The sequence below is a fragment of the Haemaphysalis longicornis genome, unplaced genomic scaffold (genome assembly GCF_048455015.1).
Source record: "Haemaphysalis longicornis isolate Haplotype H1 unplaced genomic scaffold, Haemaphysalis longicornis Haplotype H1 scaffold_2, whole genome shotgun sequence".
Lineage (NCBI taxonomy): Eukaryota > Metazoa > Arthropoda > Arachnida > Ixodida > Ixodidae > Haemaphysalis > Haemaphysalis longicornis.
Window position 1 is genome coordinate 54,747,655 of NW_027526295.1, and position 21,610 is coordinate 54,769,264.

The following is a 21,610-nucleotide window of genomic DNA, read 5'->3' on the forward strand; positions in this document are numbered from 1 at the left end:
AAACAAGTGCAATACTTAGTGTACGCAGAGTGTGTAAATACAGGACGCAAAGGCACTCATAAGCCGCGAGAGAAGAAAATAAACACCAGTATCAATCAATACAGTGAAAACAAAATATACACTTTTACACATTTGAATCTTACACTCGAGGTTGATTGTTTAAAAACAGTATCTTTACAGTACTCTTTTTTTTTCAAATAAATACATTCAGCGTCTATCTAGACACAGATACACAGCTACATGTACAGACCTAAGAGCCACAACAGAGTACACAGCAACAGAAACCTCGATGCATTTCGGCAGGAATAGCCGCTTAAGAGATCGGAACCATACAATTAAAAGTCAACATAAAACTTTTCCAGAAATATATTTTCATGCACCAACCTGGTGCCTGTCCACGATGCCTTCTTGCTATTTATATTGATGTTTCCTTCAGCCTAGCTTCGAACGATAGAACCTTTTTATAGAAAAAATAAAATTGTTAGCCATCTTTATTTCAAGGGGTATACTGTTCCAGATTTTGGCACCAAAGTTTTGGATTAATCGTTCGCCGTAGGTATTACGAGTTATCGGCAGGTTAAAGTTTACGTTATTGGCATGCCTAGTATTGCTGGTTGGAATAATAAATAAATTTAGTGATAACGCGTGATTATTATGAAGGATCTTATTCACAGTAATTGCAATTTTCATTTCGGAAAGAAGTTTTATGGGCAAGATCTGAAGGTCACGAAACAATATTTCACTAGGAGTGTGGAACTGGGAAAAGGTGATAATACGCAAGGCTCTTTTCTGCAGTTTAAACAAAGGATCGAGGTAAGTTTTAAATGTAAAAGCCCAAGACTCACAGCAATATGTCAGGTGGCAGTGAAACAGAGAAAAATAAATAATTTTTAACGTGGACAGGTCAAAGTACATCCTAGCTCTTAGCAATACATAACACACAGAAGCTAGTTTTGAGCACACGTTATTTATGTGGGTCTTCCAGTTCAAATGACTATCAAGTGTAACACCCAAGTACTTGATTGTATTAGCTTGTTCCAACTCAAAATTATCTATGAAAACTTTCAATGTTGCTTCGCCTAAGTTTTTACTTCGTGAAGTGAACATAATATATTTACTTTTTGCACCATTGATAGTCAGTTTATTTGCTTTGAACCAAGAGGAGATTCTCGATAATTCCTGATTAATAATAAGTTGAACCTCGGAGAGTGTTTTTCCTGTAAAAAGTATGACAGTATCATCAGCATACGATACTGCCTTAGAGCAAGTTAGGATGTTCGGAAAGTTATTAATATAAAGAGAAAACAACACTGGTCCTAGCACCGATCCCTACATTCTGGACACAGCTACCGTTCGTCCGCGTGACCTGCCCGGCAACCTAGAACCATGGGGGTTAGGGAACCCTGAGCGAGTGATGGTAGACGTCCCACTTCTACAAGCCACAACCCACCTCGGCCGCATCTAACGCCTCATGCGAAGGCTCTGGTGAGCAAGTTTGCAGTGTTACCACCAAATCCTTTCCAACCTCATCGCCCGCTGCACCACCATCGCTCGTCAGATGCCCCGAAAAGTTAACATACTGCCCTGCGCCACTCCAGTCGCAGCGTGACTCACTAGAAACGCACGATGTTGCACCCCACGCCAACCCCGGTGAGTTCACGTCTCCCGTCTTGCTGCAGTCAACAGTGCACTTGGATTCTCAAGGACAGGAAAATCCCACCAGTGACAACCGCCCGTCCCTCCGGCTACCAGCGCAACGCCAAGAAATCTATGCAAAAGAGCACGTTGACACCACACCCAAGGCCACAACACATCGAAACCGGGCTATTGTTCGTAACTTGGATGACCAGACCGCGGCCACACAATCTCCCGAACAGGCAAAGTCTGTTATTCGGCGCCGCCGACGTCACCACCGACGTCCTATTCAGCAGTCGCCGAAGCGAGTTTCGTCCCTGGGATTCATTCAGTGCACACGCCCAAGCCGTCAATGGCGTCTGGTCCAACTCCAACGCCCTTGGCACGTGCCCGCTGGACGGCAGATCCAGATTCGTGCAAATACTCGTCGGCGCTCCGGCACTCCGGTGTCTTGCTGTAGTCGCGCTCAGCAGAAGTGTCATACCACGGACGCACTACGAACCCGCGGAACCATGCTGCACCTGAAACCGTGCTCCAAACTTTCACGTCAAGAACATCAGCCTCCTCGACACGGAAGCCGAACGCCGATGTGCACGCATCGCAAGCGGCGGCTCCTAGAGCGCCAATTCTCGGAGCATCGCCATTTTGTCTTCACCGTGGCCGCAGTTATAACCTCTCTGACTTCGGGACTTCAAAAGCACCCGCTATTACGTTCCTTCCGCCACTCCCAGCCAAGAACACCCGACGGCTCTTGCTCACCGAACGCTCGCACGGAACTGATCACGACCAACTAGAACGCGGACAAACCTGCTCGTGCTCGTGCTGTACATACCTGTACATATTTTTTTATTGCGCATAACGTACGTCATTCATTTGAACTCCTAACGCACTGCGCGCTAGGGGGGGGGGGGGGGGGGGGCCTGTGGTGACACCATCGTCATCGTAATAATCAGCGCCACAATCATCATCAGCGGTGTGCCCGGCCAGGGTGAGCAGTGACACGTGACACAGGAGAGATAAAACACGACTGCGCACATGGGCGGTAGTTGGTATTCGCCGCTCCCACTTCAGGCTGGGCCGACGCGACCTAAATAAATGTAGGAAGTCTCATCACACCAGCCCAGTCTGCGTCCCACAAGTCATTAAGCATTTCTATACGCCTCGAGCTTCGCGATTGCTGCGCCGCCTGCCGCCGCTTCTCCGCGGCGTTGACGGGATTTGCGCTGCGTGACTGATAGGGGCTCGTGCCGTGTTTTGGTTCTAGTTCGCTTCTTTTCGCCTTTCCGCGCCCTAAAAAAACTTGTTATGGTGGCGACTATAGGCAAAGAGTAGGTTTAGGTCACTTAAAAAGCAGCTGCGTCTTCGTAGAGTACGCGATCGCCTGCAAGAGCTACCCGGGGACGCGGTTCTGCGCGCTTCGTCGCCGCTCTTCCGTGCGTCGGCGACGGCAGCAACATATCACCTATGTCACCTCGAAAACATCAGGCACAAATGAATTCTACTGACGCCTCGTTTAGACCTGATACTGGGACAATGAGAGGTTGGCTTCATTTTGCAGCGTGGACAACGAATGCGGCTTCGTTTCGCATATATACGCCGCAGAAAAATATGTTTCGGGGATATGATTACCAGATCCCGGACAATAACTTATGCCTTTTATAAGAATATAAACCATGCGAAAATGTAAAGTATATTCCAAGCCTGTGCGTCGTTAAATATGTGCCCACCCACGACATATAGCAAGAACCAAGGAAATGAAACCACAGAAAAATAAATGCTGTGGCAATGCGGAATTTAGAAACATAATAGTTCTAACGGAAATGAAAAAAAAACAGAGCAGCTCCTGGCATGCTAAAGACGTTCGTCTAAACTTAAGCACCAACTATACGCGAAATGCACTGCTATTTCGCGAGAAATCGGTGGGGGTGGCGGGGAGGGGGACGCCGCGTACAAATGCGGAGCGGAATCAAGCAATGAACGTTTTAGTTATCCCACACATAAACCTCGCGTTCACTTTCTTTTTGTTTTTCTACTTCAACGAAGAGCTGATCGTACAGCGGACGCATTTTTGGAAGTATACAGGGTAGGCTGTTCAACAAGCGATGAAATGTGTCGTTGGAAGAGTGTGGTATGTGATAAGGCCCTCTGATTTCAATTTCTGGTTTATTCTGCAGGCTCTGCGTGCCATATGACGATATTTCGAAGAAGCATTTAGTCGCAGACGCGGATTATTTTCTAAGCCCGTCTCTGCGCTGCTCGCAGAGGATATATGTAGCAGATGAAGGTCTGCCGGCGCGCACCTCACGACAAGACGACTCTGTTGTGTGCTGATCCCCGAGTATAACTATGCATTGTCCATCGTTCTTTTGTTGAATATTCCCGAAATTAACACAGACTGGCTTGCAAATGGTGGTGATCAATATCTTAGGTATAATATTGGCAAACGTAACTGGTGTGCTGTTAGGTATGAGTGCTCCGCTGATTATGTAAGCGCACAAAACCAATTTAAATCTTATTCTGTATAGCCGTAGCATGAACATCTGAGGAACCGGTGGCTACGGAGACAGGGCTAGTAAATTCAGTACAGTGTAACTACAATCGGCTCCATCATACGCCAGTTCCGCGACGCTGGCCTGTGGCACACACCTGGCGCTTATAGTACAGACCGAAAATACCACACTAAGATCACGTCGGAAACATTTACACTCTCGTAAAGACAACCCATTTGCGAACAGAGTGACTGCTCCACACAAACATGAATTTCAAACGCCCACAAACGGTAAATCTCAGTCGTGAACGTGCCGCAAAAGCAGCGGCGGCACTGGGGAGCGGGGCGCGGACTCCCGCGCCTGCTTCCGAAACGGGCCGCTAGGGGGATTTCAGTGGCGCCCCTACAGGCCGCGCTCGAGGCGTATAATAATGCAGCAAGCTTTTTCATTATAATATGTCCTCCTTTCTTTAACAGATTCACAGTTATACCGTTGTCACCGGCAGCTTTTCCTATTTTCATGTCTTTGAGAGCCTTTCCTCCTCCCTCTTTAGTTTCTAGTGGGAAATCGAAAGTTGCGTTTGTACGCTCAGTAAATAGCATGGTCTGACGTCGCGGGCGTACGTCCTGGTGCAGAATCATTGTGCTACCTATATTACCCCGTGCAAGCTGTGCGCAATGTTAACCTGCTAGCCTCTGAATGCGTACAACCTGTCTTTGGAGATGGGCTAGCTTTGTCTTAGTTGCTTTCATGGTTTTCCCCCTATTTGAAGCGTTGCCTCAATCACTGCTATGTTGTACGCACGAATGTGGTTTGTGTTACTTTCGTTAATCAGTTTCGAATTACTTTCGAATAAAAAAAGAAGGCCAAGCACCGCCCACGAATATGATAGTGCACAATTATCAAAGATAATGACATCCGACGGTGAACTTCCGAGCGTCTTCAAGCAGTATCCCCGGCAGGAAGCGGCAAAAGGTACAAGATGCACTGCAGTTGGTTAAGTGGCAATCAGAATGAGCTTCCAATCTGCTTCTACCGGTGAAGCGTACCCGCGCCCGGTTCGAACCTTTACGCCCGTGAAATTTTAGGCTACTTACGGCCGGGGTTATCCTACTGATTCTAACTCTTTCGTTGGCAGGGAGCTGCTGTGGATAAATAATCCGTAAATATTTGCGGGCGTAGCTCCTGCATTGTTATGTTTCGGCCGGGTAATACCTCGGCCAAAAGGACTACTCGAGGTCGATGCGGGAAGCGAGTGCGTATTTCACGCGAGGACGGAGCGTAGCGTGAGAGAAGAGAATATCTCATGAACGTGATCGCCACGCAAGGTGAGGTCTCCAGGTTGAGCGACGGATTGCGGGAAGCCGCGCTTGGACGATATTCGAAGCGGCACTTGTCGCGGCGCGCTCGTGGCGCTCGTGATAGAGTCCGGGTGTCCGGTGTTGACAGGCACACCGGCTGCTGGAGCGGTGAAAACCATTTCTCGTCCCGTCGGTAGCAACTTATAAATGTTAAACCAGCCTCCTCGGTCAAAGAAACGTTCTCGGGGTCGGGCATGGCTTGGTGACGTAAGTGCTACCCTTGCCAACCTGGCAGTGCCGAGCGCCCACCGTTTCATCTCTCGACCGCACCGGTGCCTCGCTATTCCTTGTGGCACGATGTTCACCTCACGAAAAAATGACGGCAAAGAGGGAGAGAGAAATGCGAGCTTTCTTTACGGATTTCTCAGTAAATGGCGCACCGTTGCTTGTCAAACAAGAGCGGAGAGGGCTAGGAAACGTACTACAGGTTAACACAAAAGTTCATGTCGCCATATTAGTGTCCCTTTAAACTCACGACCTTACGTAGAGCTTTGTAATGAGGTTCGAGCATGCGCTGTTCCTGTCTCAGACCTGCAGTGTAGTGATTAGAGGCCGGGTTCTAGGCATTAAAAAGTTCGTTTTAGGCTTCAAACATCCGAAATGTGCGCACACTGAACTTTCACATGAATGCAAATAATTTAAAACGAAGACGTGAGCGACCTGTACGTACGAAAGGAAAACCAAAATTGCTGTTCTTTATTACGGCACAAAGGCACCGACAGTTAAGTATAGCAGATCAATTGTCCATAAAACTGCTAAAATAATAGCGATGCACTGGCGTAATTCAATGCAATGTTCAATAGCCACTGCTGTTTGTTAGAGAGTCGCGTACAGTGGAATAGGCATAAAAATGTATAGTTCAGAGCTCGGTACACAAAACGCTCCCTACTTGGGTGCAAGTTAAGAACGGCAATAGCTCACGCAGTGTATTACTTCGCCGACGCGGCGGCCCCGTACAACAGCGTGCGTCTGAAAGCAGATTGCGCTTAATGCGTGACATCGCCTGCTTTTTGCACGTACTTTGTTATTGATGCAAGAATTTTGACCAGATTATGCCTGAAAAATCAGTGAAATGGCTTACGCCCTGTTCGAAATGCCCTGTTTTACATGCTTCGCGTATGGCGGGTTGAACCACCGGCTCGGGTATTTAGGCACGGAGGCAACTTCCGTTGCCCTTCTTATGTATAGTTGCTGTGTGTCTGATCCAGTTTAATCACGACACCACGGAAACATACGCAGTTATTAAACGCAATAGAGACGATGATTCACCGCGGAAAAATAGTACTCTCTAACATGAGCACTGTTGAGTACAACTTTAGTAATTTCTGATATACAATGATGTCGCAATTCCACAATCACGATCGCGCAACACTGCGAAATACGCTTCCGCAATTGAACAGCGTTTTTCAAAAGGTGTTAGGAGCTAAACAGATTTTTGCTGGAAAAGCACGTTCTAAAGCCTCTCGAGAGTGTGAAATATATGCCGCAAGGAAATGTAAGGCGTAAGGGCGGAAGAAAGGCTCCTAAATATGGGAGTGGTCTGCTAACAAAGGCAATTTTGATATGGGCGATCGCTGCGTTGAAAATACAGTTGGATTGGAGTATTCTTCAAAAACTAGGGTGTGACTGATCGTGTTTCAGGAAATGTGCAGGGAGAGCTCGCGGAATTCAGCCTAAAAAAGGCCGTGAAAACGCTGGGAACATAGGAAAACTACCACCATCTTCAGAGTGTTTTTCCTCTAAGCCGTGCCTTTTGTCACGGAGAACAAGCGTCCTATTCAACAGGTGCTAGTTCTTGTTTTCCAGGAGTTGGTTGATCTACATAAGAAGGTGGAGCCATAAGGAGTTCCTAACACTCAGTGCTGTCCGGTAACGTTAATAATGGTTTCAAACACTACCGAAAGGGAAGCGTGAGGTGTAACACTGTTCGTATAGGCACCGATATTGAAAGCAGGCATTAAAAAGAGGCATTTATAGGCTTTTGGAGTCATTTAGGCACAAAAACCCAAAACAGGCATTTATGGACACTATTATTAGCAACTAGGCGGTAAAGGAACTCCATAAAAGTATTATTTCAGGTTCTGCAAAGCCGTATAAATATTGATAAAAACTTGTACATAGGAACACTTGGCAGACATACCAAAATGTTAAATCATAATGCAGCAATCCGACCTTACGCTGCCCGCAGGAACGTCTTTCGTTGTTCGTTTTTTTTTCTGATGCCTTAGAAAACTGGAATAGCCTGCCTGCACAAATTGCTGAATCTAGTAATGTTAAAGCGTTCGAAACTTTTCTTGACACTTAGGTTCCTTGAAGTCACGTCCCTTTAAAGTCATTCGATGTTCTAGGTTCCTTGGCGGCTATTGCATGCTCTTATTTGATAATAGCGATAGCGTTCGATGATCTCTGTGTGCTTTTGACTTTGTTTCCTTTCGCTACTTGAAAGCGAATTGATGCAAGTTTTATGTCTGATGTATTCCCACCCTGTAATGACCCTGAAATTAGGGTTGACCGTATGTTGAAATAAATAAATAAATAAATAAATAAATAAATAAATAAATAAATAAATAAATAAATAAATAATAAATAAATAAAAAATAAATAAATAAATAAATAAATAAATAAATAAATAAATAAATACCACGAAACCCATCCTTAACCTCCAATCGTGCTCCTACATAAAAAGTCTCTTGTAATGATTAATTGACGGAGAAAATTTCAAGCGAAGTTTTCTGCGGCGTCTGTGCAGGAGTTCCGGTCGGAAATTTTTATATTTTTATGTTCTTGCCGCACTGAAATTATCGTATAATTTCCGTAGACGAAATGGCCGGTTTGGCAATAAATGCGGTCTAATGTAGAAGTATTTCTAGCGATCATGAGTCCCATACCGTTCAGACATATTCCATAACTGATCGGACTTTCGATTTGTATTAAAGCTCTTGCAAAGCGTAGCAAAACTTTTAGCATTCCGCTGAAGGAAACCCAAAGCCCTGGAGGCGTGTCAATTAACGTGATCCACCTGAGGGTTCCAAGTAAGATCAGACGTAAAAACTCCCGAGCCCTTGTACTCGAACACCTTTGTTAATGCAGTGTTATTTACACAGAATTACCACAGGCGTAAAGCCACACTTTCAAGAATTGATGCAAGGTGATTACTGTCCTACCACATGACGCGAGTGCAGTATGGTTGCGGGAATGTTGAATTGAAACGAGACCATCGCCATTGCATTAGATGCCGGATGAGGGACTCGGAAAAAGAGGCCGACAACGGAAGAAGCAGGGAGGGCATGCTGTTTGGCAGCACGGGCGGCCGGAGACTCGCTTTGCAGAGCAAAAGCTAACGGAATGAACGTCCATGGTTCATACTTAATCATGTGTAATAAAGCTATGTCTCTCTCTACGACGAAACATTTCGCAAGGTCATTCTTGGAGTCACAATATTCTTGAGTCATTTGAGCGCAAGTGCGGGAGGTTACGCGATCCGCTGCAGACAGGCGTCGCAGCAGAGTTTAGGTAGGGCATCGCCACTGCGGCACCACGTGACTACGCGAGGTTTTGACTGCGCCTTCACCGGGCCTGGGAAAAATGTTCGATAGCGAGAAAAGTGCTAACTTTCCCAACTGCAAATTTTTTCAGTGGACCCCCACTCAAAGTGTTTTTTAGCTTACCTTCAGTTTTCTCCTAACAGCGCAGGTAACGAATGCCCTACCACGGGGCGTTAGTGGTAAGGTCATGTCAAGTTCTTTTATTCTGGTAACACTGGTTCTTTCCCATGTGTCTCCGCAGTACCCGTGCGCGCGCGTGAACTCAACGCTGGTTCGGCGCTACTTGTCGGGTAACTACTCAGGCCCTGCGGCTGTGGCGGTGCAAGACACCGCCGAAGGCCCCGTGGTGGCGGTGCCTTTGACCGAGTACCTGGCGTTGCGGAACGACTGCGTCAACGGCAACCTGTCATCAGAGGAATACCACTTCCAGTAAGTCTGCTTTGCGTACACGCCCTTCTTGTAGCCACACGCAGCTTGACTCTGTTTATATTGCAGCGCTAACTTGATCACGGCCGCCAGTCACAAAATCCAACACACCAAACGCAAATTGGCATATCCAAAACTAAGCGTGTTGAAAGCTTTACAATGTACCGAAACTAACACGGACGTGATTCCTCATAACCACTACCGAAGCACCCATAACGAACTAGTGATCTCAGGGTACTAACGCAAGTCCCCATGGCTCCCAAGCCACATAACCGTACTCTCCCAAGATTCGCCAGTTCTCCTCGACACAAAAGCTGCAGTTACGTTCACAGCCTTCCACAGTGTAACCCCTGCTCCAATATGGCAGCTACAGTGACGTCAGTGCAAGCTATATATGATATGGTTTCAACTGTATAAAATTTGGCGGGCCACTGTTGGCCAGATACCAGCGCTGCGACAGGCGACTGTTCATGTTGAGTGATTTCGGAATAACTAGGAATAGATGGTAGAGCGCGTGTAAAAAAACTGTAATATTTCGGCCTACTTGCGGGGGTTAAGTTACTGAAGCATTGTCATGGTAACGAATGGGTGGGTTCAATCAAAGCCATGGAGGTCGCTTTTGGTATGGGAGTAAGCAAAAATCTCATGTGTCGAGGGTTCAGTGTACATTTAAGATCTTCAAGGGCTTTAAGTTATTTCGTCATCTACGCCCTCCCCCAAACCCACACCAGAGCGCCTCTTATCCTAGGCGTAGTATCGGCTAAACTTAATCAGCGATTTGGTCAGCGTCGTCATTACGAATATATTCAGGATGCTAATAATGTCCACAGATCGTATTACTGCTGCTGTCTACGCTCAACGGCTTGGTGCCTTCGAGTGCTCACCGTAGAATGCAGTGGGTTTAACCAAGATGGCGAGTTGGTTACTAACAAAAGGATTCATCGTACTAGCGAACATTAACACGGGAACAAAGCTAAAGAGGAGACGAAACACACGCTAGTTAGTCTAGTGTACCAGCGTGTAGTAGTGTACTACTCTGCTAGTTGGCATATGGTATCTCACGGGTGTTTAGTCTGGTCTTTACCCCTGTGGTAATGTTCGCTAGTACGATAAATTCAGAATAATCAGGGGACAACGGACGTTTATTACGCATGTCCGAACATAGTTGCTACTAATTAAAATACAATCGCGCAGATTGAGGTGTAGTCGAAGCGTGGTGCAAGCCACCTAAATGGTTATACTCACTTTTCATATTGTTGGAATAGAAAGTAACAGAGATGCTGTATTTCTACAGGAGGGACGTGCTAAACCTGAGTTCCAGCATCGCGGAGCTCGGGAGCATCCAAACGGTCGTGGTTGTTAGCATGCTCGTCTACTGGCTCCTGGCCTATTTTTCCATCTTCAACGGAGCGAGGTCATTGGGCAGGGTAAGTGCCAGGACAAGCATGTATCGTTAAGGTTCCTCCGAAGTAAATCAAAAGAACGCAAGGAAATTGTTCCCGAGATAAAAAGGGCTTGTTTTGTTATTGTGTTCAACTCAGATATCACTTATACCCGTGTTCAACTGGCATTATAACCGAATGTCGTTTGACTCAAAACAGGAACATAGAATGTCGTCTGAAACCCGCCGTGCTTCGCTACAATTAGGATCGATGTTGATAAATTTGACGTATACTAGATACTCAGCAGCGGCGCTGCTCCCATCGAGGTCTGTTGTCATGCAGTGAAGCTACATTGACACACATAGGTAACTTCATGCATTGAGAACATCACTATCCCGTATTGATGTGATTTATCTATGACATTAAAGGGCTTTGGGAATTGCGAATAACTCTAAAAGCATTTGCTTTCCTCTTGCGGGAATAGAGAGCAGAATATCGGTAACTTTTCTAGCGGAATTTTACCCTCCGGAGAAATCAAATGAACGACGCACTAGATAATAGCGATGATGTTAACTAGCTATTTTGTTTTCGAGATTATTTTTGGAAAGTTGCATGAAGGGACCAGGAGTAGTTTGGGACATTTGCGTCTTGAAGGCATTTGAGGGCTTCGAATGTCGTTCGCAGCGGACATCCGGTTTAATAAGCTCAATGCACAATTTAACCGAATGCCTTTGAAAAACCCACTAGAGTGCAATAATATTCGCATTAAACTAGTCAAGTACACTTCGAATGAATTTCGAATGGATTCGAATTCGAATAGATGTCTCGGCACAAAAGGCGGTGTTCGTTCGCCTTTGTTTCTCTGTATTGACCGCATAAGCTCGTATATGACGGATGTTCTCAGCAAACGGAGAAAACAGGGTGTGTCGGTCACTTATGCTTCACCTAATGAGTAGAACATCACACGTTTCACGTACAAATATCGCCCCCTTTAAGCCTAGCCGCTAGCCAAGGAATTTCTCTTCCGCACAGAGTCGCTAAATCAACCATTTGGATCGTTCTCAGCTGCTAACTCGGATGTAATTGGAGGCGGAATAAGAATACGCCGCGACTTCTTCCCCCGCATAGGAAAATTTCCCCCTATCTAGTAAGAGTGTTTTTTTTAACTCTGCTACCATATTTCTAGTGGTTTTGTGACTTTCGTACTTTTTTATCTAGAAGAGGGCAATATGTCTGTCTCCAATGAAAGAGGGAACAGTACCGGGTGTGGCCTGCAGCCTTGCAATACGACAGCCGGAACCCCTTGTTGCAATGAAAGGGCTGTAGCGGTACCAGCAAGGAGGCGAGTGACACACACAGCGCATCCCTTAGGTACACCACTCTGCAAAGCTTGGCGAGATGCAGAACTGTGGAGATGGCTTCTAATTTTGTAACACAATGACTGAACGAACCACAGATGCATCACAATTAATTTGTTTCCCTTGGCCTACGGGAAGAATAAGCGAGTCGAACTAGAATTAGGAACCCATGGTCGTGTCAGTCACATAAGTGTCGGTCGCACTTCTAGCATTACTTGAGAATACATGTCCTCATTGTGTTCTACCGTAATAATGCTCAGTGACTTTTGGGAGCTCCTTGGGTTAATTAAAAATGCTGACATCAAAGATTGAACATTGCGAACCTGAGGTAGTGGGACACAATGTGGTTTGTTGACAATGATTTATTCGAATGAATTTGCATAGAAATGAATGCTATTTCGTCTCAAAAAGTATAGCGGCAACCTCTGGAGATTCATTTGTACCACAGTACGCAACAGCGAGCACTGGTGATACCACTTTTTTATCACACCGGAATATTGTTGCTTTAAACTGGGTCACATCCGCATGCAAATAGCAGTTTATGGCTAGGCACCATTTGCAAAAAAGACATGATACATGGGGCAGGAGAGATACGGGCACAGAGCTCCGGAGGACAGAGACAAAGCTAGATCCGGACGGAATGACAACTGCGGAAAATTGTCGGATTCGCCACATTTCTGTTTCGTAGAAGGCTGTCGTGGATGTCTGATAACCTGAACCTATTGGGCCACCATGCTCTTGAAAAAAAATATTTTGAATTGAGTTGCCTGCCCCGGTCTGTGAGTCGGGTGATCTCGCAGTAATGTTCGTTTGGAAGAACTTAAAATACTGCAATTATGCAAAGCATATATCTGGCTTTAGTGTGACGATGACCGGAGGCTTCGAACGTATAAGCCTAGAGCAGTCCTATATAACCTTCTCAACAGACTTTTTTCAACCCTGGCTCAACCGAGGCCATGCGTGTAACTTTACTGGAGTGACAGTATTGGCTGAAGAAACAGGAAGCACTTGTCAGGAACGCCGACGAAGAGGATAAGTCAGTTCTGAATGTTTCTGTGTGAAACTATGCACCTGAGACGTGTTGGAATGGTAAGTGGGAAAAACGTGCGCCCTCCTGAGAAGCAAGTAGAAAACACCTGAATAACGAACTAGAAGGTTCACCAATTTTTTAAAAAATTTAACGGATTCGCTAGGTGCACTGGTGTGTAGGGGTAACTACTCCAGGTGCAGTAGCCAGTAGCACTTGAACAAATGGGCAGTGTAAACGTCACACACGGCTCAGTATAATCCGGGCAACGTTGATTATTGGAAAATGGTGAAAAAATGGAACGCACTAATTTTTTCAAGGGCGCAGTTTTAGGCCAGTGCCAATATTTCCACGGGAAGAGTTGCCTGCGTAAGCGCCACAGCGTTCAGCTTTGGCGCGCCTTATATAGAAGTTTGTGCCCTCAGCGAGAACGAGTAAGACGGGTTTGGCAAGAGATAAAGAAATTGAGGCTGCGTTTGGTTTCAGTGCAAAGAAATGTTGAGACCAATGTGATTATGCACCCAATAAATCCAATAAATGCGACAGCTTGCAAAAGGTGACCAAGGTTCTCAGGGTCTTTTTCCGATAAAGCGATGCTCGAAGCGTTGACTTCGTATGCCGCCTGACTTCTAGCGAAGCTTCATGAGCGTCACAGGGGACGCCTGATGTACGGGGAAGAATTATTGCTCTTATACGGAGAGCGGAAAAGAATACAAAAAATTGTACATCAAACAACTGCTATTCTTATTAGAAAACACTTACCGGAACAACTCCTAGAAGGTACGAAATGCTTGATGAATAGTAAACAGTTCCCTTGTTACCGGGTCCATAAAGAAAAATTCCTGGGAAGGACAAATTTTTCACGCACAAAACAGTCTATGGGTATTATTATTCCGCTTTCTTTGTGTCCAAATATTTGCATAATTATCTAATGCTAAACCTTACAATGACCTGCCGAACTACTACCCGATTTTAGCAGTTACTACTCGCTTAAAATTAGCTTCCTGCATAGAAGAACATAGCCTACTCGATTACCTACTCGAGATACAAGAACTTGAATAATATTTTAGGCAAGAAAAGACTGGCCTTCGTCTAACCGTCCATGTGCCCCTGATTTCGTTGAAAACGCAAGCCGTGCATGCGCCTGCGACATACGGTATTGGTATAGGCTATAGAAGGGGCAGCAGCCACGGCCACAAGAGCATTTCAAGTTTTGCACAAGTTTCCTGAAATGCCAGGATGCGCAATTTGGTGCAAACACCATATTAGAGAATCAGGTATGAGATACAAGAAATATTGTGATTCGTAATTCCCAAATACGAACACCTGGAGCGCCCTGTAATTACCGCATCAAAAGTCAATTTACAATGTTCGCGGTATTGTATCCGGCTAGTGCAATAAGGCGGCTCCGCCTAGCTATCTCCCTCTAAAACTGCTTATTTCTAAACTTCCGGCGGAGTACGAATACTCACTGCCGCACGAGAGAAGCAAGCTCTTCATTTTAAAAACTGTGCTTAGCCGGGGCAAAAACTGACATTCATTCTTGTGTGTCAGGCGAGGCAAAAAAGATTGAAGGGCCTAAGAAAGAGGAGCATTGGAAAGAGAAGCAAGCCGAGTATTCAGCAGCACCTAAGTAGCTGGTAACCACGACTGCAGCAACAATCCCAAAAGCGAGCATGTATTTACGAGAGAGCAGCCGCTATAACGGCCATCTCACGGTGCTTTGCCGCAAGGTAAAATGACAAGAAGCAAAATAAGTGCTTAAAATGTAAGCAGCCACAACAGGTTTTGTATCCCACCAGGGCTATTTCTTTTACAAATGCCGATTCAGAAGCCGAAAACATTGTTACCTGTAGATTGGGGGGTCAGTTTTGGTGGCAATCTACCAATATAGCCTATGAATTATAATGGCTATGTAATAGTCTTTGGGAAAACCTCGTTTCGGCAGGTGTCAACGGCCAACGTCCAGGTGATGGTCGCACTGCTCGTCTTGCTGTGCGCGGCTTCTTTAACCCTGAGCGGCGCCTTCAATGGCATCGCCGTGGGTTTGCAGCCGGACCTTCATAAGCTGCTGGAACTCAAGGTAAGCGCAACACACGGTTCAATTCAAACAGGTTCCTCACACGGGTACCTCTGATGTGCTCTGGCATTTCACAGAGTCTGCGGCTGAATTTACTGTGGAACGCCTAGCTGCGTGCCGCCCATTGTGGCTTTGAGGGCTTAACTGTTTCCAGTTGATGCGGCAATCAACAGTGCCAATTTGGACAAGACTGAATGAATGTGTTTGTTCAAAAGTGTTTTTTTTTGTTTGCAACATTGTCCCGACGGACTGATACATTTTCGCCTAAACGTTGCATAAAAACCCGCAAGTGAGGAAGACCCAGCAAGCACAAATCCTAAGTTAAAGAAAGCCGCATTTTACAGGCTACCATCCGGACCCAAATAAATTGATGTATTGCTGTGGAGGTCAGTGTTCTTCCGAATCGCAAAGATTTATGTATTTATTTGGTCAATACAGCCTGCAGCCTCTTGGCTGCCAAGGCAGGATCGTACAGAGCAGTGAAATACGGCGTGTTGCAGAGTGCAAGCACGGAGTAGCAACAAGGGATAAATTAGACATATAACCCACATATAGAGAACATTCAAGGAACACTGACAAAAAATAAACAAATGCTACTGAAATCTGTAACGTGTGAAAGACAAGTTCGCAACACCATGATAGGGCATGTAAAAGACAAAGTACACACCGAAAAAACGGGTACGACAGGTGTAGCACTAGCCGTAGCTTATGCGGAAAAAAACACAATAAATTCATATATAGGTCATAAATGCTCTCGTTAGCAACAACACAAAAATATAGGAACAGGCTGAAATCCAGGAACAGTAAAAACAGCAGAGGCAACAGAAAAATAAATCTAAGTTCATTATAGCGAACGGTTCAACTACACTAAGGTGTACGAAACCAGAGAAGCAGTTGTCGGGTAGATAAGACATACAATAAGATTGAGTTCAAGGATTAGAGCCGAGCGTCGCCAAAAAAGAATCCAAGGAGGACGCATTCACTACGTCGTAGAAAAAAACGTTTCAAACCTTTATCGACCTTGGAAAAAAAAAAACGGTGGGCGTTTGATTTACTACGAGGAACCAGAATGCATGATCATGCTTCCTTCGTGTCTCGCGCGCTGTGTTATATTGTACATAGTCATGCTAGTTTAGTCTAGTGTGCCCATTGACAATATTGAACAGGGTTTTAAGGCGGTGAACTTTCCGGCGTGATTCAAGCGTTGGGAGCTCGAACCTGTTGAGTAATTTCGGGATAGAAATGTCTCTGCGGTAGGCGTGATAGATATACCTTAGCGCTTTGTTTGTTTTGAATACCTTCAATACAAGCGGTGTATTTTTTTGTGTGCGGGTCCCAAATGGTGTCAGTATATTCAATAATGGGCGTACCAGGTGTGTGTAAGCAACGAATTTTGGCTTGCTGCTGCAGTGCTTCAATCACTGTTTTATAAACCATAACTTTCGTGATGCCGCCGACACCATGTTGGAGATGTGGCCATTACAAGATAGATTAGATGAAATAAGAAGACCCAGGTATTTGCACTGACTAACCTGTGTGGTTGGGCTGTCATTGATTTTGTAGACATGATGTGGCGAGTTCTTGTTACGGGTTATGGTCAGTAGAATGCATTTTGAACTGTTTAGGGTCATTTCCCAATGTCTACACCACTTTTCAACCGCCAGAAGATATGTATCTATCAGTTGGCGATCCTCATGTAATCGGACATCATGGTAAACGACGTAGTCGTCCGCAAAAAAGCGGTACGCAGAGGAAATTACAACGACAAATCATTAAAAAAGTCGAGAATAGAAGCAGGCCAAGGACAGAACCGTGCGGCACGCCCGAGAAGACTGCCGTGAATGGGAATTGGAGTTGCCGATGTTAAAAAATTGGTGTAGTTCAGAAAGATAGCAATCCAGCCACTCGTTTATTTTTGTGTTGCGTAATATTTGCGCAGTTTAGTTTTTAGGTGAACGTTGGAAAGGAAACCTGATCGAAAGCCTTGTGGAAGTCAAGAACAATAACGCCAAGCTGTGCGTCGTTATCGAGGGAAGTGAAGATTTCATTAATTATGCGGACCAGTTCAGTCGTCGTTGATATTCCCCGCCTGAACCTATGCTGCTTACTCTCAAGGAAAAAGTTGTCAAATTCTAAAAATTAGCTAACGTGACTGAAAATAACGTGTTCCAGCACTTTACTACAAGTGCACAGCAAGGAAATGGGTCAATGGGGTTCCAATACCTTGTCACCAGATTTGTGGATTGGTTTCCCCTTCGCCGTCTTCCAGTCCATCGGTATTTCGGTTCGGCCTAAACTTGCATTAAATTCTGTAAAAAGAAATTTGCTGCACCATTCCGCGTACCGAAAAAGAAAGGCATTTAGAATTTCATCGGGTCCCGCAGACTTGTTACTGTCTAAATTTAGTAGTGCCTAAAAAATTCATTCTATACTTATTGTTATATCAGGTAGATCTAAGCCTTTTTGAAATTACTGAGTTGTGCTGTTCCTGCGAAGAAAAACCGACGAAAAGAAATCGTTAAAAGCTGTTGCTATCCTGGTGGAATCAGTAACTTCTGTGCCGTCTATTTTTATTCTAGTGACAGTATTCTTTTTGAGTGTGACATGCATCCAGAAGTTTTTGGGGTCCTTGGTAAGAAACTCATGAATTTTGACATTCAAGAAATTGAACCTGGAAGTCTTTTGTTGTGTTCATAGTTCGTTGCGAAGCAATGTTAATTTGTTAGGCGAGGTTCCAGAAGGGGTGCATGAAAGGTGTTTTATTCTACGTTTAAGTTGTAGTATTTCGCGCGTAATCAAGGGGCTTGTGTTAATACTTTTCTCCGTTTAAGGGGTATATATCTTTCCATGCATTCGGTTACTGTTCCTTTGAAGTGCCACAGATTATTTACTGTATAAGAATGCTGGTGGCCATATCTGTGAACATGTCAAACTTTTCTTCAAGAAATAAACGTGGTTAGCCTTTATGCATGCCCGGCATCAAGGATACCCCGACACCTAAATGACACACGGGACAGTCAAATGTGCAGCACATGGAAGTTGCAATCCCTGTTCAGGTTTGTGTATACTGCCGCTCGACGTTCATGAAACCAGCTTTGTTGCGGTTCAGCAAACCTTCCTCTTTCCTACCTGCAGACGTGGTACTTGGCTACGAGGCATCTATTCTACAGCATAAACCTCGCCCTGGGAACTTCCACCTGCTTGGCCAGCTACAACGACTTCCAGACAGACATATTTAGGTAAGGAGTACGAAGTCAAACTTCACTACATCACACGTTTGTAGAAACACGCCAACCTATCTGTTTTCGCAAACGCAGCCCTCATGATAACCTAGTGGGAACAGGCTACTTTCTTTTTACTCAGTGCTGGAAAGGGTTTAGCTCTACTAAAGAAATCGTTTAGAGCTTGACTTTTGGCATCATCAGAAATACGTTTAAACGAAAAATCAAAGTATGCATATGATGCAGATTGTGAATGGTAGCATATTGCGGAATCATTATTTCCGCGAAACCAACACTCAGTACGGCTACCATGCGCACACCAGGGCTAGATAATAAAGGGTCGTTTCAATTAAAAAAAAAATAATTGGCAACTTATTATGAGGGATCAAAAACTCTTACATCAGGTTCTTATCTCGCTTATTTAAACCCAAGGAGCACAGAGTGTCCCGTATTACGGAGGGAGGGGGATTTTCGGTGAAGATGTGTAAGAATACATGTGCGTGAGAAATCCCACGTGAAATTACGTTCCTTCGATCGAGTACAGGCATCGCGACAAGTGAGCAGGAAGTGTCCACGTTTAAACTGCCTCTGGCTCGTCGTGGTCTCTGCTCTGTATTATATTTTGATTGTGCTTCAAGATTTTGTTATTATGTCATTAGGTTTCAAGATTTTCACACCTGCATAAATGCGGCAACCCGAAGATCCGTTTATTCATCCCCATTGAGAAAATCGCAAAGTTACGCTGATCTAGATTTGAACGGAAACAGTTTGTGACAGATTGGATGCCCAAGCACTAAGTTGGACTATATTAAATTCCCAGCGTTTTTTTTTCTTCGTGAAGGCAGGTGTGTGAATGCATGCGCATGCGCTGGCACATGTGGGCCAATATGTAGTTCTGTGTGTATTTGCGTGTGTCCGTGCGTGCACTTGCGTATGTGTGCGTTTGGCTGTGTACATGAGTTTAAGAGATCCTGTTCGATGCCGCCTGAGTTTGTGCGCGTGCGCGTGCGCGCTTGGGCGTGCGTGCGTTCATGTGCATGTGTATGTGCGAGTGTGTGTGTGTGTGTGTGTGTGTGTGTGTGCGTGCGCGTGTGAGCCGAGGTACGACATTATTAACGTCACTAACTTCTCACGCACGACAACAGGGCAGTCGGACTTCGCGAGTAGTTTCTAAGATCAGCCGCGCTTGCGCACAGGTGTGGCCCGGTTCGTAACAAATATACCGGTGTTGGCGATCATGACGCCGCCTTGAAGACTCATGTGAGCCCAGAATACAAAGACTGGAAAGCGGGTGGACTTCTTCGGCATGGCAAAGAATGTCAGCTGTATGAGGGCTTGTATGGTCGTGGGAAGGAAGTATGGTATCGGGAGCGCTACGAGGCAAACGAGCGTAGAGGAGGGAAAAATGGGATGTAGCCGGACATCTGGTGCTTAGCGGTATTATAGGCGTAGTTGATCAACGGAAAGATAGCATCCAAGTTGCGGTGATCGCAAGCGACGTACATTGAAAGCATGTTAGTGTCGGATTTGTGCGCTCGGTGAGGCCGTTGGTTTGCTGTTAATCGGGGGTGGAATGCCGAAGGTGGGTAGAACAAAGACGAAAGAGCTTTTCGGTGATGTGTGCAGTAAACTGGCATCCTCCGTCGCTGATAATGACACGAGGGGGTTTATGTCGAAGCCCAATTGAACGTAGGACGAAGCTTGCTATTGCAGACGGTAAGGCAGTGGTCTTGCCGTAACGAGAGCGGTAGTCCATGGCTACCACGATGCAGTGAACGCCACATGGAGACCTGGTGAACGGGTCCAGTAGATCTATCACAACTTTTCCGAAATGTATGGTAGGTGGGTTTAAGGGCTGAAGTTGACTGGCAGGAGCAGTGTTTGGAGGTTTGTTATGTTGGCAAATAAAGCAGCTAGACAGGCACCGTTCGGTTGTTTCGCGCATCTTGGGCCAATAAAAACGCTGCGGCAAGCGATGCCGTCTTCGTACGTGCCCCATAAACCAGAGGTAACATCATCATGCACGATTTGTAGAACAGAGGAGCGCAGAGTTCGCGGCACCACAAACAGATGACGAATGCCCTCACAAAAGTAGTCCTTTTTATAGAGCAAACCCTCTCGGAGGGGAAAGCGTTGTCAAGACGTTTGGACACTTAACGGATGCAAAAAAGGGTTCTAGAGACTTATCGTTCTCTTTTTCAAGTCGGAATCTTTGCACGTCCGGAAATGCCGATGCAATAGTAGCAAGATCCGCATCAATGATATTTTTGTCACTGTCAGTCTTTCCCCTGGACAGGCGAGAGGGACAATCGGTGTCGCAGTGCTGCCGACCACGCTTATAGATAATAGCGAAGTTGAATTCTCGAAGACGCAGCGGCCAGCGCGCAAGCCGACCGCAGAGAGCACGCAGGTTGACCAACCAGCATAGCCAGTGGTAATCGGTGATTATTGCGAAGGCACGTCTATACAGGTAGGCACAAAATTGTGGGTAGCGAAAACGATGGCCAAACACTCCTGTTCAGTCAGAATATAATTGCGCTCCACTTGCTGAGGCAGCGACTGGCGCAGGCAATGACATATTCGCTGCCACAATTGCGCTGCACGAGCACGGCACCTATGTCAACACCATTGGCATCGGTGGGAAGTTCAGTTCGAGTGGAAGTGTCAAAGTGGCGAAGTACGGGTCGGGATGTTAGGAGATATTAAAATTGGCAAAACGCGGATTCACATTGTGGCGTCCCTCGAAAAGGCACATTTTTGTTCAGCAAAACAGTCAGTGGGGAGGCTAAGTTGGCAAAACCAGGTACAAAGGTACGAAAACAGGAACATAGTCCAACGAAGTTTCGTAGTTCTTTCCGAGACCTTGTATGCTTGAATGAGCTAAGGGGTTGCACCTTTTTGGGGTCAGGTCGAATACCTTTCCTGTCCACCAGCAGACCTAGTACAAGGGTTTCTCGCTCTCCAAAGCGGCACTTTTTTCAGTGTAGCACCAATCCCGCATTTTTCATACAGTCAATCACTATACCCAAGTTGTCGTTATGCTCTTTCAACCTCCAGCCAAAAATCCCGGCATCATCCAGGTAGCC

At 45.6% G+C, this 21,610-nt stretch overlaps 1 protein-coding gene across 1 annotated transcript in view; it reads left to right on the top strand.

Annotated features, from left to right (window-relative positions):
- Window positions 1-18,546, top strand: part of LOC144167981 (sodium- and chloride-dependent neutral and basic amino acid transporter B(0+)-like) — a 43,995-nt gene extending 25,449 nt beyond the window's left edge. The window contains exons 5-8 of the mRNA XM_077697087.1: window positions 9,272-9,459; window positions 10,751-10,883; window positions 15,172-15,306; window positions 18,439-18,546. Coding sequence (XP_077553213.1) covers window positions 9,272-9,459; window positions 10,751-10,883; window positions 15,172-15,306; window positions 18,439-18,546 — 564 coding nt within the window. The remainder of the gene's footprint in view (window positions 1-9,271; window positions 9,460-10,750; window positions 10,884-15,171; window positions 15,307-18,438) is intronic.
- The last annotated feature ends 3,064 nt before the right edge of the window (window positions 18,547-21,610 follow it).